This window comes from Urtica dioica, chromosome 3, assembly GCF_054948205.1.
Source record: "Urtica dioica subsp. dioica isolate 48M chromosome 3, U.dioica_male_clone48M_v1_H2, whole genome shotgun sequence".
NCBI classification, from domain to species: Eukaryota; Viridiplantae; Streptophyta; class Magnoliopsida; order Rosales; family Urticaceae; genus Urtica; species Urtica dioica.
Window position 1 is genome coordinate 41,430,747 of NC_142758.1, and position 12,425 is coordinate 41,443,171.

The 12,425-nt window shown below is 37.4% G+C and overlaps 1 protein-coding gene across 2 annotated transcripts; it reads left to right on the top strand.

The window, feature by feature from the left end:
• Positions 1–4,566: 4,566 nt before the first annotated feature.
• Positions 4,567–8,245, top strand: MGT3 (magnesium transporter 3). 2 transcript variants are annotated; one of them, XM_089610061.1, is made up of 7 exons: positions 4,567–4,693; positions 4,996–5,490; positions 5,568–5,638; positions 5,890–6,018; positions 6,519–6,875; positions 7,835–7,882; positions 7,963–8,245. In XM_089610061.1, exons 2-7 carry the CDS (start codon positions 5,049–5,051, stop codon positions 8,191–8,193), a joined length of 1,278 nt encoding a protein of 425 aa, XP_089466187.1. In that variant the 5' UTR covers positions 4,567–4,693; positions 4,996–5,048; the 3' UTR covers positions 8,194–8,245. The 2 variants fall into 2 exon arrangements, with proteins under 2 accessions (XP_089466187.1, XP_089466188.1); XM_089610062.1 differs by having other exon boundaries at positions 5,044–5,490.
• Positions 8,246–12,425: the final 4,180 nt, after the last annotated feature.

Sequence of the window (12,425 nt, forward strand, 5' to 3'; positions counted from 1 at the left end):
ACATCATTTGAGGAGTTGCTTGGTGTTTCACTTTTCAAACCTTTAGAACTGCTAGCTACGCCTTTGCCTTTTTCAACAGCTTTGGGGGCAGGCTCCGGGCTAACAGCGTCTACTCGTTCTATGTACCCAGCTGCTTGCTCTTCTTCAGTAGCATTTACTGGATTAATGCGCAGCTACAACAAAGACAACGATTATTTACAACCAACTGTTAACATATTTACAGAATAACATAGAGACAACTAATATGTTTTCAAGTACCGTGTCATTGTCGAAGATATATTGTTGCAGTTCGTCGTACTCCGGGCTGTAATTAAAATTCCACTTGAGGAGTCGAGGTATGCTCATTTCTTTTGTACGGGTTGCATATCCTTGGGCTTCAAATTCTGGAATGACTTCATATGCCCAAGCAATTAATGGATGTAGGAACCCATCTATATTGAATCCTGTTTTTTCAGCTGCATAGTTTTTGGATTTCTTTAGGGAATGGCATAGTGAGTTGAAGCTAACCGTGCCCCATGGATAACTTTTGAATAATTCTGTGTCAATGGCCATTTTTAAGTTGTCATCGGGAATCTTAGCTTGCCGTTCCCTAGGCAGAATCATCGTCTCTAGTATTGCTAGGTTAATAAGTGCCTCTCGTTCCTCGTCACTACCTCCAAATTTGCTGATGAGAATGCCCAGTAAGAATTGTGCTCGTTGAGTACCGGTCACCTTGAAGTACTCATCCTTCAAAGGATTATCGGAGCGTAGCTGGTCGTGTATACGTGGCACTCGATCACAATTCAACCCCGTAAATTACATTCCTTAAAACTGTAAATAACTCATCAATTAACAAATAATACCTACTATAGTCAGCAACAAGGTCTGTAAAAATTTACTTGATATTAACTCAAAGTCATACATATTGAAGACCAATATGTTTCCACTTATATTGAAATGGAGCTCATCTACATTCCCAGATTCTACTTGACTGAGCACTAGTAAATGGGCTAGTTTTTTTGGGGTATACATGGCCTTGTAGGTGTTGAAGATGAGCAAATGGGCCACGACTGAACAACTCCTGCTGGTATTCGGTTTCTAGGAGCGACATGAGGTTGCTAATGACGTTGAATGATGAATGAACTATGATTCTTTGTTTTAAATCCCAGTTTTTCCTTTCAACAATCATGTCCCCTATCTACACACAATCAGTATAATATAAATCATAAAAAAATTACAAACTGCTCTCATTGCATAACTTAGAGCTAAAATTTATTTACACCGCACTACCATTTACAAACTTATTTTACATCACCATCATTTACACGATTTTACACTAATTTTGTGTATACAAAAGCTTCACAGAATTTATTTACATATCAACAGATCATCATCTGTATTTCAATTAACCCCAAATTCATAACCATTTTCATTCAGCCCAATACCATTTCGTTGTATTTCTCAAATTACAATAACTTCTACTACATTAAACACTTATTTACAGAACATATTTACATATTAACAGTTTAGCCTAAAACACTTTTACTTACAATCAAGCGGTCACTACTCTTATAATACATTAATTAAGATTTAAATAAAATATTCTTGAATTTTTCAAGTTTATTTACCATTATCGAGAATGAAACTAGAATATGGGCATAAAAAACATACCTTTGTTGCCTTTGTTTTTTTTTCCGACTGGATTTATTTTATTTTTCTTGCCTCACTTCAGGGTTGATCTTTTTCTTTGAGGGCGATTTCCTCGCCATTGTTCTTTACTACTGTCGATGTCGTCTGCTTAAAACAAAAAAAGGAAAACACATATTTTCAGTGTTTGCGTTTAGGTAAGTACTGTCGAGTTTCTCACCATGCAAAGAAAATTATAAAAAGAAGAACGATATGACTCTTATTTTTCGATTTATTTACTAACCTGGGTTCGTCCAATTTCTTCGTCGCTGTTTTTGATGCTTTCTTGTCTGGGTTTCGATTTCGTTTGTAAATAAAGGGGTTGGATTTTAATTTCGGTTCAAATTTTGAGCAGTTGCTTTGTTCGCGTTTTTTTTGGGGTTCTTCTTCTTATTTTTTTTTTGGAAAAACAATAAATGTGAGCGGTTGCGTGTTAAGTGTGAACGCAGCTACACGGTTATAATTACCTCCTCGATTTTCGCGAGCATTAATAACCAAATATTTGAGCTGATTACGTGTAAATGCACCGATACAAACTGGGCGGGAAAAACAAAGGGTAGTCTAGTCTTATTTTGGCTGTAAATAAATCCTCATGGCTATTTACCATTTATTAACAAAATGTGGGCTAAAAATAAATTGCCTATTTTCAGGAGGCTATATAGCTTAATTACCCTAAATACTATTACCACCGAATAAATATCTAGAACAGAGAAAATATAACAAAAAATAAGATTGACTTAATCAAAATTCTAAGGGTATTTATTTTAGGCGTTACATTTAAATTATATGTTCATGTACTTTGTCTAGGTAGTAAAATCGTTTTACATATTTTAAAGAATTTTTTATATTCTGCTGCTTGTTAGAAGCGATAAATTAATCCTAGATCTATTCCAATGGCAGCGACCAACAAACAACCTCCAAATTTTGTTTTCAAGTGTGTCCTATCTATCACAATAAATTTTTTCGTACATGTGCACCCTCTAGCCAACGATCTAAATGCTGAGAAAAGATATTTGAACCTGTTTTTATAAATATATAAATCTAGTGAATATTATGAATAATAAACACATAATGTACTTAAAAATAAGGAGTAGTAAAACATATGGATGCAAAAATAACTTGGTATATTCATCCAACTCTGAATGTGTGATTGTGTCGGGATTAACCTTTTTCAACATGTACAAGTAAGATGGAAGCAACTTAGCTCTCTTTCGGTGAACCTCGTATGATATTATAGGCAAGTTGTTTTCCTCTCCAGGTTTTTCAATAGGAAATCTCAACCCCTTGCGAGTTCATCATGCCCATTATATCCTTCGATGTTGGTGTTTGCTTAAGTTCTTTTTCACCATTTCCGCGACCATAGCAGCACTTGCTTGATGGTGTTTCTTTTTCTATTTATCTAAAGTGCAAGTATGGATGTTGTGATGTGTTTGAATGCTGAAGATGTTAGAGTTTGAAAACTAGACTGCTTGTAGATGCCAAGTACAATACTCATGATCAACGCAATCAAGCACAAACACTTTCTTACATGACTTTATTATCTTTATTTCAAAGCAATTTTTAATCACCGTGTCCAACAACATATTCTTCAATTCATCCTTACTTTTGAAGTGTTGGCCTATTTCAAAGTTCGTACCATTTGTGAAGCTATATGGCTTATGAGTTCCTATATCGATCGATTCAGTGTCGGCTTCAACAAAAAATTATGATTATAGAAACCTTTCCGATGGCGATGTCGATAGTAAAGTAGACGTGTCTTACTCATCTTGTGGGAGACTTGATCCTCGTACCACCTTGGTGGTTTCATTTCCAATGTCTACTATTGTAGTTACAACTACATCATTATTCTGTCTTAGTATACAATAAAATAATAAATATTAAGATTATTGAAGTGTCAAATTAATACATGTCGTCAAAGTGTTGTTCAAATCTCCTTCTAAATCATCACCATCCGTGTCACCTTCCCCAACTTGAGTTTCATGATTACTTTCAAGTTTCTTTATGAATTCTACATGGAGTGAACTTCTACGGTTTCTTTCATCACGATCCATCAAAAAATCGTAAACATCATCGTCATCTTCTAAGTAAATAAGATCTAACGCATCCCATGAAGTTGACATAAAATTTAGCTTCAAGTCTAGCTTCCTTTCATCCACTTTGAGTTTCAGACACAATTTTTCAATTAAGTCGGCTAACTTGATCTTGGTATTTATAACGATGACAACATGCTTATCATTCTTTTTGCTAACCCATTGATGCTACCTTCTTCTTCCTTTCACTTTCCATAGTAATAAACATTTATTGTAGTCTCCGTCATTATCTACAATATGATTATTAAAAAATAAAAATACTAATGATAAATTAAATATAGAGATTTAGTTTATAAATCATATCTACAACTACTGTATAGTTCTACTGCTCTACAGATTTAACAATAACGCTCTACTGCATAAATCAACTCTACTGCTCTATTAATTTACTGTCAGTTACCCAGTATCAGTAGAGTTTTATGTTCATCATCTTAAACATCCGAAAATAATTTCAAAGCAAGGTTTCATTGAGTAAAATACATATTCTTCTGGTTCAAATCTAACAAAGTTTTTAACCTAAAACAACAAAAAAAGTAGCAAACCATAAAATATAAAAATTTCATTGATGAATTGTTTACCTAAAATACAAAGCGCTACTTTGTTTAAGATTTGAGTTTCTCCGTTGTCAATCACCGGCCGTCGTCTACAAACAGTCCGACCATGGCCGAAATGTTGCCGTCGTCGTCGAAATGGTGAATCGCTGAGAATGGGGATGGGCATGTTGAGATAGTATTTTTTATTTTTTTTTTTATTTTAAAAATAAAATAAGAAAAAAAATTTGTGAATGAGGTAATATTTGTTTGAGGAGAGATATTCACCTAAAACTTAAATTTTAACGTGTAGGGAGCAAATACTCTCAACTCTTAGACGCAGAAACCAAAATCATTTAGCAACTCTGACAGCAAAGTATCGGAATCCGAAACCCACCATCCACGGAGGTATAGTTTTCTTTTTCCTTTCCCAATCTTGAATTTTTTTTTTCCATAGCCAATCTGTTTCGTCACTTTTAATTTGCTTCAGTTCGTGCGTAATAATCTGTGATTTCGATCTCTCAGCTCAATTGGTACACTGAATTTAAGGTCCTGGGTCGGTCCATGTCATTTCACGGAACAATTTCTATTCCCGATTATTCGAAAATTGAAATTCGTACTTAGTTTGAGTTCACACACACTCTCTCTACTATTTTTCAAGTTCATATGAGGTGATTCTATGTGCCATGAATTTCGATAACTTTATTTAGGTCAAAGCTCACATTTTTAAGCCGATGATACCGATTTCCGATACCTAGCTGAAATGGAAGAGCCTTCTCGGACTCATTACCCGGCGTTCGGTCCCCCCAAACCGATCAATTCTCGGGTGAACGGAACTCATAATCCGAACGAGCACCACCGGATCTTCGGAGGCCCGAGAACTCGGACCTTGAAGAAGAGAGGCCACGGAAGCCGTTCGTGGATAAAGATTGACCTGAACGGAGACTCGAAGGTCTTGGAGCTCGACAAGGCCACGATTATGAGACACTGCTCTTTGCCGGCAAGAGATCTCCGGCTCTTGGATCCCTTGTTCATTTACCCCTCGACGGTGCTCGGCCGCGAAAAGGCCATTGTTGTCAGCCTCGAGCAGATCAGGTGTATAATCACAGCCGAGGAGGCCATTATCATGAACTCCCTCGATGGGTGCGTCGTTCAGTACAGGACCGAGCTTGTTCGGCGCCTTCAGTCTAGTAAAGACCAACCAGGTGAATGTAATCAGCTCGATTCCTCGTTTCATTTATTATTCGGGTTCAAAACCATGAACATTTTGATTTTGATTCAGATGATCTGCCTTTCGAGTTTAAAGCCCTGGAGTTGGCTTTGGAGCTTACTTGTATGTCTCTTGATGCTCAGGTATGCAATGGAGTTCTTTTGTGCAGACTTGTGTTATATGTTTAAGTAGTTTCTCATGAGTTAGTTGGGGTCGTCTTAGGATTAATGGAGTTATTATACTAATTAGTACATCGTTAAAAGGGTTGAAATTAGAATAGTTAGAAGGGAGGAAATTTTCCTCTTTTGTTTTTATGGTTTTATAACAATAGAGTTTCAAGAAAAAAGATAAAAAAGAATACTGTAGTGTAATTAATGGCTCCATTATGTGATAGGTGAGGGAATTGGAAACGGAGATATACCCGGTCGTGGACGAACTAGCATCGTCTATTAGCACCCAAAACCTTGAACGCGTTCGCAGGCTTAAAGGCCAGCTTCTGACCTTGACTCAGAGAGTTCAAAAGGCAAGTATGACACAGTGACATTAAACTTCGTTTTTTTTTGCTGGTGCAAATAGCCTCTCGACTATTTTCTGATTGGCATTTTGTTCATTGAATTATTATTGGACACTAAGCTACTATTTCGAGTAGAATTATTGATTTTGAAGCATTTTGATCAATTTTTTTTAATTAAATTTTTAATGACTTTCAATACCTAAAAACTTTAGTAATGCAAGTAACTTGTTTATAATTTTAAAAGTAGTATTATTGAAACAAAATTTACTCTAAAATCCAAAATTTATCACACTTTTTTTTTTTCAAGTGAATTTAAGGTCAATATAATTTGATCAGTTTCTTTATATAAAATTCACAAGTTTCTCAAGATAAAAATATGTTTTAAGCCACGAAGGTGCTTGAATTTCATATGAAAAATATTAGTTATATGTTTTTTAAGAAATGACTAAAATGTTACAATATAATAGTTTTGAGGACCAAAAATAGATAATTTTATGTTTGTTTTCTAGGTTCACGACGAAATGGAACATCTCATGGACGATGACGACGACATGGCTGAGATGTACCTGACAGAGAAGAAGATTAAATTCGAGAGTTATAACAATAACAACCCCGCGAGTGAAGGAGAAAACGCGTTCGATGCCGGCCGAGGAGCGGTTTCGAAATCCGCTCCCGTTTCGCCGGTTGGGTCGGACATCGAAGAGCACAGTAACCGATTGCAAAGGGCGTTCAGCCACGTGATGAGCTCGAGCAGACACGGGAGCTTCACGAGCTCGTCCACCACCTCAGAAAACATTGCGCAGCTCGAAATGCTGCTCGAGGCCTACTTTGTCGTCATCGGTCACTCTCTCACCAAGTTATTATCGGTACGAAAAACGTTGACTCTTAAGCAAGACCTGTTAGGATCTAGCACAAATTTAACAGTCAAAAATACCCTTGAAGTGTTGAATTTATGGCAGTTTTGATCTTATTTACATTGATGCTAAACATTTAATGGATATCCACACCGAAACAACACAAAACCTTAAATAACTTGTTATTTCTAGAAGAACCTAATTACAACATATGGGTTTTAGAGTTTGATTTTGTTCAAATGTTTATATGATTTTAAGTTGTTGGGACCAAAATGGCAACAATATCAATTGTTAAAGAAATGGTAGCTTACCCTATTCAATTAGTTTAATAGTTTAAGGGCCAAAAGGGAACTTGTACAATGGCCCTGGGACTATTTGTGCTACAAAATCTTTAAAATAATTAGCCAATAGTTAGAGGTTAAATATAGAATACTTGAACTAATATTAATCTATAAGTAAGAGGAGTTTTGATAGAAGAGAGGTATGTAATTCCCGATAGAGCAGACATCCCGACTCTGGTTGCATTTGCTGTGTGATTTTTTTTTTCTTTCCAAAATCTAAGATATGATCGAACTTAAAAATATCCGATCCTTAACATCCGTGTCAGCTTTTCTGTCGGAAAGAGCTGACCTGATTTCTAGACGATCCTTATAGAATCAAAGGCTCTTTCTAGCTATTTCGTTCAGCAATTCTTTTGCTTTCATTGAGCTAAATGATTGTCGATGTCTTTAGCCAATTAAAGACATTGCTTAATAGGTATTTTGCTTCATTTTTCTTTATACAATACAAACATACAAAATTAAGGATTTTTTAAAGTCTACACGTAATCCTTCTATTAATAAAACATACAAGGTTCGTAAGAAAGTATTATGTTGATTCGAAATAGCCGTCGGTATTTCTTTACAATTCATATACACCAGCACTTCTTAAAGCAAGAATTCGTGCTGAAAATCACTATTTTTTGTTGGCAGCTCAAGGAATACATCGACGACACTGAAGATTTGATAAACATAAATTTGGTACTTTTCTCGATCTTTTGATTTTTGTCTTCTTCTTTTAACGAAGCTTATCATCCGAAACACTTTTGGACATGTTGCAGGGAAATGTTCAGAACCAGCTGATACAGTTCGAGTTACTAATCACGGCAGCCACTTTTGTGGCTACCATATTCGCTTCTGTGACTGCTGTTTTTGGGATGAACTTTGAGACGAACGTTTTTCAAATTACGTATGGATTCCATTGGGTTCTTGTTGTGACTGGCATTTTCGGTGCGTCTTTGTTCTTCACTTTCCTCATGTATTTCAAGTACAAAAAGATTTTTCCCCTGTGAAATCGGTGTACAGAACAAATTACTTGTAAATGAAAATCCCTTCGTTGACACACTAATGGTATATGCGTTTTATTCAATTCACTATACTTTAATTAGACGTTTGAATTGGAAATGAGCTCAGGAATAATTTAGTGTGCTCCATTCTGTGTTTCCCAAGCTGCTTTATCAAACTGGCCGAAGAAGCAATATCTAAGGGATAATGATCTCAAGATCATTATCAAACTGGTTGCAATCTTTTTCTGTCCGCTAGGATCCCAACAGAGTGCCTTCTACTTCTAATAGGCCATTAACTAGATCAAAATCATTCTCAGTGAGTCCATAAAAAGTGATCCCGTTTTTTCATTGAGTTCGGGTAGAGACCTAAGGTCTTGAGCGACCGATCCGACCGAACAACTTAGAAGATAAAGAAGTATCGTCAATTTCTTCTGTTTAATACTAATCGATAGGACCTCATCGGTAAGTGATGCAAGATATCATACATTGGAACCAACGGTTATGGTCTCGAATCCATTAGTAAGGAACATTTTCTTTCCGTAGTGTACAAAATAAATTTTGTAGTTGAATATAAACGTTTCTTTCCTCCCCACACGAGTATAAGTAGATATACTGGGATTTATTTTCATTTCCACATGATTAATATCATTTTTTGTGTGTCAGTGTGGTCCTTTCCCGTATTTTGAGCTCAATATGTCACTTAAATATATATGTTTTTGTCACGTAATAGGTAAAGTAAGAAAATTTATAAAAAAATGCCTTTTCTTGCCTTAAAAAAATTTAAAAAGAAATGAAAAAAAAACAAAATAAAAAATTTAAAGAATAAAATAATCTCCATTGTTTAGAGTTACGATCTTGCTGAAAAATGTAGAGTTGTTCACGCTGTTTCACCGCCTCAACTCACCATCGGGTACGAAATCCAAGAGCTTCATTTTGAAGAAAACGCCGAAGTTCTCCATCGTTTTCCGGTCCCTCAATTGCAAGGTCTCCAAGGAGCAATCGGCGTCCGTGCTGCCTCAAGACGGCGACATTACGGCAAGATTGTGAGGTTTCGAAAAATGTTTCTTTTTGGAGGTTGTTATAGTTTACAGAAAAACACCGTTAATCAGAAAAAAAAAGATTTTATAAATTAACTTGCAGTTAACCTTAAATATTGCAAAATATACTTATTAAATCAACTATAAATTGTATATCTCAAACAATAGTATGAAGTCAACAAAAGATCAAATATATTTATTACGGAAGATCAATCTAGATATATAAAGTTATAGAATAAAAATAAAAGCTGCTTTCCCGTATCTAAAAACAGTAATAACCTAATAGTATGTGTTGATACGTTATTTGTTGGCTTTATTTTTTAGTGCAAGTTGTGTGGAAAGATGTCGGTCGTTATGCTTCTATTTCTGGTGTGATATCATTCCTCCTGTGTGCAGACGTTATTTCAGGCAAGTTTCCAGTATTGACAGATTGCTTCGCTGGTGACTTGATTATGAGATATTGCCTCGTTGCTGTCTTCATTGCAAGATATTTGCCTCGCTGGTGACTTGATTATGTGATATTCGTTTGAGGCTGGGTAAGGAAACCCTAGATTTACTTCCAGGCTTGTGAAGCTGCTATAAAAGCCATTCGCTCCCCCTTAGCAGCCTCGACGCTTTTGATAAAACACTTAGAGCTCTTAGACGTGCAAGACCGACGGACTGGGAGACTTTGTGTTCTGTTAATAGCGGTGTATTCTCTTAAACACTATTCCACAAAGATTGAGTGTCTGTGAGAGTTGAGTTTTGTGTTCGCGTGATTGAAGATTCACGAACAGCTGAAGACTGAAAGTCATCCGAGCCAGGCAGTTGCTCGAAGGGTGGAATTGAGACGGAGCTCAAATTCAGGGGAAGTCCCTGACTAGGTATTCACTGGAGGTTATAGTCTCTAGGTTTTATTGATTTGAAGATTGTAATCATATATAAACCTTGTGTGTACTAGTGACTACAAGATAGTGAAATCCTTTCCACTGGCAGAGTGTCCCCAGACGTAGGTGTGTTTCACCGAACTGGGTAACCATATCGTGTGTACTTTGTTTATTGCACTGTTTGTTGTTTATCCATTATCTGCGTTCAAGCAAGTTGTCGGATACATTGTCAACACATTGTGTGCGACATCTTGTCTTTGCGACTAATCAGAATTTCAATTGGTTTCAGAGCAGGCACCTAGATCTTTTGGTGATTTCCTGGATTTTTTTTTTCTGATTACCAGATATGGATAGTTCCAGAGAGGGAGGTTCGGTCAATCGCCCTCCTGTACTCGATGGAACCAACTATGGTTACTGGAAAGCCCGCATGAGCGCCTTCATGAAATCCCTTGACAGCAGAACTTGGAAGGCTGTGATGCACGGTTGGCAAGCCCCAGTTACTGTTGATGACAAGGGAGCCCCTACAGGTCCAAAACCCGAGAAGGACTAGACCCCTACTGAAGATGAGGCAGCTCTGGGTAACTCTCGTGCACTCAATGCCATTTTTAACAGGGTTGATAAAAATGTTTTCAGGCTTATAAATACATGCACAAGTGCCAAAGAAGCTTGGGAAATTCTTGCTGTTGCCTATGAGGGAACCACGAAAGTGCGTGAGTAGAAGCTGTAGTATCTTACAACAAACTTCGAAGCTCTCACTATGCTCGAAGATGAATTAGTTGCTGAGTTCAATGTTCGCATCCGAGACCTTGCTAACGAATACTACTCTCTTGGGAAACCAATGACCGATGAAGATCTTGTTCGGAAAACTCTGAGGGCTTTAAGTCCAAGATTCAAAATGAAGATCACGACCATTGAAGAAGTCCATGACCTTAACACTCCGAAGTTTGATGAACTCATGGGATCTCTCATGACTTTTGAGCTTTCTCTGCCCAAGATGGAGAATAAACACAAAGGGATGGCCCTCAAAAGCTTTATTCATGAACAAAAGGATCAGGTATACTCGGATTCTGACAATGACATTGACGATACTATAGCTATGCTTGTAAAAAATTATAGCAGGGTTATGAAGAGACTCAATCAGATGAATGGGAAGAATGTCTCGCAAGATGTTAAGGACAATTTTAAACAAAGATTCCAGAAGAATGCTAATCCTCACAGGAACAGTAAAGGTGGTGAACGCTCCGGAAAGGGGAAAGGTATTCAATGTCATGAATGTGAAGGTTTCAGACACATTCAGAAGGAGTGTCCCAACTTCATCAAGAAACAGAAAAAGGGGGTACAACGCCACTCTATCGGATGAAGAAGATGAAGATAGCGACACAGACCAGATAAGTAACTTTGTGGCCTTTACTGCTTCTATCCATACTCATGAATCTACTAATGAGATTGGTGAATGCTCTCAGAAATATGGTCTAGATGAGGAACTATCTGACGATGCCATGAACGATGCATACATTACTTTGCACACCAAATGGATTGAGGAGTCCCAGATTCTCGACAAACAGAGTGCTCTTATTCTCACCCTGACTGAAGACAAGGCAAGGCTCCTAGAAACCATTGTGGATCTAAAAAGGGAAGTCAGTCGGCTAAATGGAGAGCTGGATCAGATGACTAAATCTGTCAGGATGCTAAACTCCGGCACCGACAGCCTTGACAAAATCCTCACCATTGGTAAACCTGCAAAGAACATGAAGGGGCTTGGTTATACTCATGGTGCTTCATCATCCCAAACTACTTTTGTTCCCCAAAAGCATACTAGCCAGATGTCGCGAAACATGCCTCGACTATCTGGTAATGACAAGTTTCAAGATCCTTATCAGCGACATCCTTCTGGACCAACCAGGTCTCTTGTCAACAGACCTCGTTGGGTCTGCCATTATTGTGGTAGAAGGGGCCACATTCGACCTTTTTGCTATCAGATATATGGGAGAAATGTCCATCAGCATAAGTTCGTTCACAGAAATACTCTTCCTCGCCGACAATCTTCTACTCGGTTGGAATGGAGAGTAAAAGACACGTCCTACCATGCCAACATTGCTTACACGTCTCTGAGTGCATCCACCAGTAGTGACTGGTACTTCGATAATGGTTGCTCTCGCCACATGACGGGTGATCATACCTTCCTGACCAACGTGAAACCTTACTCTAACTACCATGTTACCTTCAGAGATGGAGTGAAAGCCAAAATTGTGGATAAAGGTCAGCTAAACTATCCTGGTATGTCTTGCTTGACTGGGGCTTTGTTGGTAGAAGGTCTTACTGCTAATCGTATCAG